We start from the raw sequence: 6,245 nt of genomic DNA, 5'->3' as shown, positions 1-6,245 counted from the left end.
AAGAGCACAGAGAGAGAATAAGGAGGAGGACAGTTGTGAATCAAACAGGAATTAAAGTTGGAAATCAGAGCTAAGCCTTAGGAACCAGAACAGGGAGTTAGAGGGAATGGCCTACAACTTGAATGCCAGGTTGTGAGAGACTGAGTCTGGAGGACTGCTGCAAATTTGAGACCAGCTTCTGATTCAACATTAGAGTCTCTGAACCGAAATGCATAACAACAGCAGCCAAAATGGACTTGTTGGAACATCTCGAATACTACAGTATTATGGATCGGAGATAGCATCAATGAGCTTGCAGCCCCATAGGAGAAAGAAACACATCAGGCCTTTTGAACAGATGAAAATGAAAATCATAATATATAGTTGTCTTGGAATGACAAGTGTATAGCTATTTAGAAATTTTCTCATTTAATTCATATCACTCTGAACATGCCTGATCCCAGAACGTAAGCAAGATCAGGCCTGATCAGGACTGAGATGGTTGACTCTTCTTCATTATGCTTTTTGGAGGTATGAATTTTGGATTAAAGAGATTAATATATAAATGTCCATGTTACTGAAGCAGAAAAAGGTGATATAAGCAACAGACATGAAGACATAAAGTTTGAAGAAATGAATTTTCTGGTACATGCATAGTTTATGGTAATACAAGGTGTGGAAGCAAGCTGGCTTCAAGAATTCTCGGGGACCATTTATGAGGATGCCTTCCTGGAAAGAGAAATGTCAGTGTCGGAAGGAGGCAGCAGCTGTAATGGGTTTACCTCACGAACTCTCTCAGCCTACTTGTTCCTTTGAATGTGAGGAGAGAACATTTGGAGAAACATAGTACAGAGTCTTAAAGTGAGACATGGAAAAAGGATTGAAGTAATACAACAAAGGACCCATGTCTTCTTAATCTTCTTGAGTAACTAGAAAGTTACTTCGTCTGAAAAGAGGAACAATGATTTCCCATAATGTATCCACGAGCCAGAAACAGCTTTGTGTTCCTGGAATTCTTAATATAAATCCCAATTTTTTCTCAACACTGATATACAGGCTTTGCTGGAAACAGCTTATTTAGCTTCAGTCACTGAAACAAATGATATAACCTTTGACAATGGATCTAAGTATCAAGGTAAATTTTCTGCTTTTCTTTGAAGTCACAGCTGTTTTTATTTGCTTAAACTGTGACTTAGAAATACTCTTTTCTCAGACCTTGCCAAGTGAAGCGTGATACAGCAATGTACATTTTAAAAAAGTTTTCTGAAAAGAACCATTTACTAGGTAACTCAATGCCAGCACTCTTATTGATCATATACATAGTGAACTGTACTGAAGGGGAAAAGCAGACACCCTCACATGTGAACTCTCTGCCTGTTACAAAGGTTTAGAGAGAATACTTTGGAGAGCAACAATCAGAACCGTCTAAAGACCCTAAGTGCTCCGCAAGCTTGGCTTCCATGTCCTGCACACTGTTGGTAAGAGTGTGACAAGGAAGCCAGTCAGGAAAAACATTTTTTAAAAAAATCAAATAAGGCAGATTACAAATGATTTTATTTCACAAAAGAATTAAAAACATCTCCATCTGTTGAAAAAACAAGGTCAACTTCAAGGGGCCAATGCATTCTAGCAAACAGTTAGAAATGGCCTTTAACAGTCATTTGCAACATTGACTTCTTTATTACGAAGATTTGAAGAACTGACTTAAAGTCATAGAAGCAGGTGGTTAAATACAAAATGTGTAAATGTTAACCCTTCATAAGTATAAGACATTGACAAATGCAGAGAATACTGTGCACAGAAAGTTTTTGCAGGAGGAAAAAAAACACTGCTTAATGTAACAGAGCTAAGCATTTTCCTACCTTGGATGGATTCTGATAATCATGTCCCTAAAGACTGAGGATCTCCTGGAACCCTTCCTTATCAATTGTACGATCACCTGTCCCAACACTAACATGTGAGCCTCCTCCCTCTCCCCAACGCCACCTCCATTATCATAGTGGTGCAACTAACATGTTCTTTTCAGGAAAAATGTTCCCATTTCCCACCACAGCTCTATTCAGTGTTACTGCAAATAGCCTGCCATTTTTTTAACTTGTTCAACTTCGTTTCAGTACTAATAAATCTCAACATTGTAAACTTCAAAAAATAAAAATAAAACACTGAAAACCTTCACACTAGTAAGCAGATTTAAAAAATTGAAATATTAAAGGAAAATCAAGATTTAGTACTTCCCCCTAGGCATTGAACAATGTAATCTTCCAACATTATTACTGCATGAAGTTCAAAGTAGGCCTTAAAGAGAAAATCTTTCTGTAATAAAGAAAAAGTGCAAAGATACAAAATGAAATGTAAAGTCTTTTGCAAGAATAGGTGTTTGGACACTGGTGAGGAAAAAGATTTTCATTCTTCATTGTACACCTGACACCTATACGAACAGCCTTATCTTTAAGGTCTGCAACACTAGTAGTATATAATAGTCATGGACTTGGTAAAATGAAAAAGCAACTCCCACTAAAAGTACTTGTATTCATCCTACAGAACCCAGGATATAGAAGTGCTATTCGAAAGGGTCCACATGCACGTGGTGCCTGAAATATTCTTTCTATCCTGAAAGAGAAACTAGAGAAAAGACAGGATTCTCTCAGAAAGCAATGACTCGATTCAGGTTGTGACTTTATATTTAAGCACCGTTCAAATACATGGAGATAAAGCAAGCAATTTCCCTTTGCCCATCACTATTCCAGCAACACAGCTTCGAGATTTCTGTTGTCATTACACGACTCTTTCTCTGTTCCCAGAAGATAAGACAGACCTGCGACAAATGGGACAGGTGATATTCTCCCATAACCAGCGGTAGATGCAGTTGACATGGTACTCATGGGAGCAAGGTAGCTTCCGGAGTTTGTCGCCTTCTGTATATTCTGTAATGCAAATACTACATGTCGTCAATGCATCGTTTTCACCGAAACTTCTCATTGCTAAGTTATCAATCCATTCTTTGGTGAATCCACTAGGTAGGAGGTCGTCACGAAAGGGGTAAAGTCGGGTTGCTTCAGTACCTCCTCCTTCAAACATCGCTGAGAGATTTTCTGAACTGTAACCATTGGAACTGGAGCCAGGGTTGGAGCTGGAGCCGGAAGCAGAACTGTTACCACCAGAACTCCCTCTTCCACTCCATGGAAGCTCACCCAAACTTGTCGATCTCTGCCTTAGCCTGGTTTGAATCGGAACAGTTGTAGTTTCCCTTGATCCAGGATCGAAGATTGTAAGAGTGGAAAACCCGTCTCTACTCACATAGGTTCTCCCACCTGCATGTCCCAAAAGTGTAAAGGTGCGTATAAAACCTCCATCTTCTCTTTCAGAAGTGACCGTGTTGTTTGGGGTCTGAGACCTTGACCGAGTTCTGCTAGCTATGCTCTCTGTCTGCGGGTATTCTCCCAGCAGAACTCTTCTGACTTGAAGGTCTCTGGTTGGAGGTCTTTGACCAGATCCTGCCGCTTCACCATTGGTATCCGTGTCTGAATAACTTGTCCCTTGAGCTGCAGAATTTCTTGACCCAGAAGCCACAGAAACACCTCTACCTAGCAACTCAGGTCCAGTTATCTGCTGTCTCAAAGTCCCATGGCGAGGGGCTCTAGGACTTCCCTCGATCTCGTTTACCAAAGGGTGCTCAAAAGTCTGAGATGAGATGCTATGATGAGATCTTCGTGGAATTGCATTTGCTGGGTGCAGAGAGGACCTACTTCTCTCACCTCTGGCTCTGGTTCTTCTCTGGTGTTAGGGTTTCCGGCTTCTTGCCCTCCTCCGACCTCTGGTGGATGGCACTTCTGTTAATGCTTCAGCAGAACTGCATTCTGAACTATGTATTCTGGCAGATGATGTGTCAGATGCTGAATTTTCCATTTGCCTTTGACTGCTGTTGTCCATGTTTTCTACATTAAGATGAGTAGCAGATGGTTCATTTTCATTCTCTGGGGTTTGGCTTCCATTATTATGGTTGACATTTGTCTCTAAACTGAATCTGAAATCACCACTGTTTGGGTTAGTCTGGCTCACTGCCCTCCAGGACGGATTTCCTCTCTGACCACTTCTTGTTGTATTGCCAGTCTGGCTGACAGAGTTAGGCCAATCTATTATGGACTCACCATTGGACAGGTCATCTGAAGAGACTCCACGTCTATTTTCTTCTGAGCTCTGTGGTGGCGGCGGTGGTGGTGACCCCTCTTTAATTTGCTGTAGTCCTCTGAGAAGCTCCTCCTCAGTACTTTGACCTGGGGTGCCTAGCAAATTGTTGTCTCTCATAAGTCGATAGTCTTCTCCGCTCAGATTATTTACAAATCGATAGAAAGCTTCTTCCCGATCCAATCGATCCATTTGCCTTCTGCGCTGTGCTGCAGATTGGTCATTTCCTTTATCGCTAGAATCTGAGTTTTCCATCTTGATGAAAAAGTGGAGGATTATCTGTCTGTTATGACTTAGTACTGAAATCCAATAACCTGAACTTTCAGTTTTCTTCACTAGGCTTCGGTGGTCCGGCCAGGAGAGGACTGGCTGTGCTCTGCTGCCTCTGCTGCTCTGAGGCCGCCTGAGCGAGGCCTAGTGCCTGCCTCCTGCTCTCTAGCCTGCCTCCGAATGCCTGGGAGAGACCCAGGCTGTAGCCGACCACCCGCCCATTCTGAGAGGTAGCTCATTATCTTCCCCATTGTTACCTAGCAGTGACAGAAATCCACTCAAGATAAATTTTCTTAAAGTCACCCCAAATTACCTATTGAATATATTTCAGGTCTCCTTTCTCAGCTACTCCACATGACTCAAGAAGTCCTACTTAGACAGCAGATGATTCTGTTTGACCGTGTCTGCAGCCCTAGATTTGAATTTAAATCCTAGATCTATCTCTAGTAGTTCTGTGGACTTAATCCAGTCACTTAGCTTATCTGAACATATTTTGCAGATGGCAAGACTGATACTACCTTTTTGGTGTACATTTGTAAGCAATAGAGAGAGATACTGTGTATTAACACAAAATACTCAGATAATGTCTTTAATATGTTATATGAGTGGAAGAAAGGTGCAGCATGAACGTGGTGCATCAACACTTAAAGCAATTTAGAACACTCACCAAATCATTCCCAGGAGAGAATATGATTTGCCCTGGCCTCAAGAATCAGCAGGACTTTTGTGTTCTTTTGCTTTGGTTCGGTGCTTTTGTTTTGTTGCCTTTGCTTTTTTTGAGAACAGGTCTTATGTATCCCAGGATTGCCTCAAACTTGCTGTGTAACCAAAACTGGCCTTGAATTCTTGATTCTCCTAAATGCTAGGAATCCAGGCATGCACCACCATGTTTGACTTGATGGACCTATTTCGAGTCTTAGTTCTTTCACTTGCAAGCAAGATGGTCCTGGACAACCAGTCTACTTCTTGGCGTCTCATGCCTTTCTTATATAAAAGGGGCCAAGAAAGAATCCTAATACTGAGCTTACAGAGTTGGTAAACATATTTAATGAGGTGATGTATGTATGTACAGCAATAAATACTTTGTTTCAAACTTGCTACATATCCAATAAAAACCAATCTATGTCAGCTAGTGAGATGGTTTCCTAGTGAAGCACTTGCTGTACAATCCTGACAGCCTGAGTTGGAATCCTGAAACCCATGGAAAAGTGGAAAGAGAAAGCCAATTCCACAAGGCTGGCTTCTGCCTGCCACATGCCCACTGTGGCATGTATAGCTACACATGAATATCATGCACAAATATTAATAATCCTTTTTGATATTTATTAAGCTCTACATTTTTCTCTGCTTCCCTGCCTGCCTTTCCCCTCCCACCTTCACCCCTCCCACAAGGTCACCATGCTCCCCGTTTACTCAGGAGATCTTGTCCTTTTATACTTCCCATGTAGATTAGATCTATGTAAGTCTCTCTTAGTGTCCTCATTGTTGTCTATGGTCTCTGGGACTGTGGTTTGTAGGCTGGTTTTCTTTGCTTTATGTTTAAAAACCACCTATGCATGAGTACATGTGATAATTGTCTTTCTGGGTCTGGGTTACCTCATTAAAATCATGTTTTCTAGCTCAATCCATTTTCCTACAAAATTCAAGGTGTCATTATTTTTTTCTGCTGTGTAGTACTCCACTGTGTAAATGTATGAAATTTTTCTTATCCATTCTTCGGTCAAGGGACATTTAGGTTGTTTCTAGGTTCTGGCTATGAAAAAGACAAATCTGCTATGAACATTGTTAGGCACATGTCCTTGTGGCACGAT

General features: G+C 41.2%; 1 protein-coding gene across 1 annotated transcript; it reads right to left on the bottom strand.

Moving 5' to 3' along the window:
- Positions 1 to 2,754: 2,754 nt before the first annotated feature.
- LOC119805500 (E3 ubiquitin-protein ligase RLIM-like) lies at positions 2,755 to 4,419 on the bottom strand. Its single transcript, XM_038317460.1, is given in 1 exon segment — positions 2,755 to 4,419. A coding segment is annotated over 1 exon segment (1,665 nt).
- Between the last annotated feature and the right edge of the window lie 1,826 nt (positions 4,420 to 6,245).

The sequence above is a fragment of the Arvicola amphibius genome, chromosome X (assembly GCF_903992535.2).
Source record: "Arvicola amphibius chromosome X, mArvAmp1.2, whole genome shotgun sequence".
Taxonomy (NCBI): domain Eukaryota; kingdom Metazoa; phylum Chordata; class Mammalia; order Rodentia; family Cricetidae; genus Arvicola; species Arvicola amphibius.
This window is presented reverse-complemented; position numbering and strand designations above follow the sequence as displayed.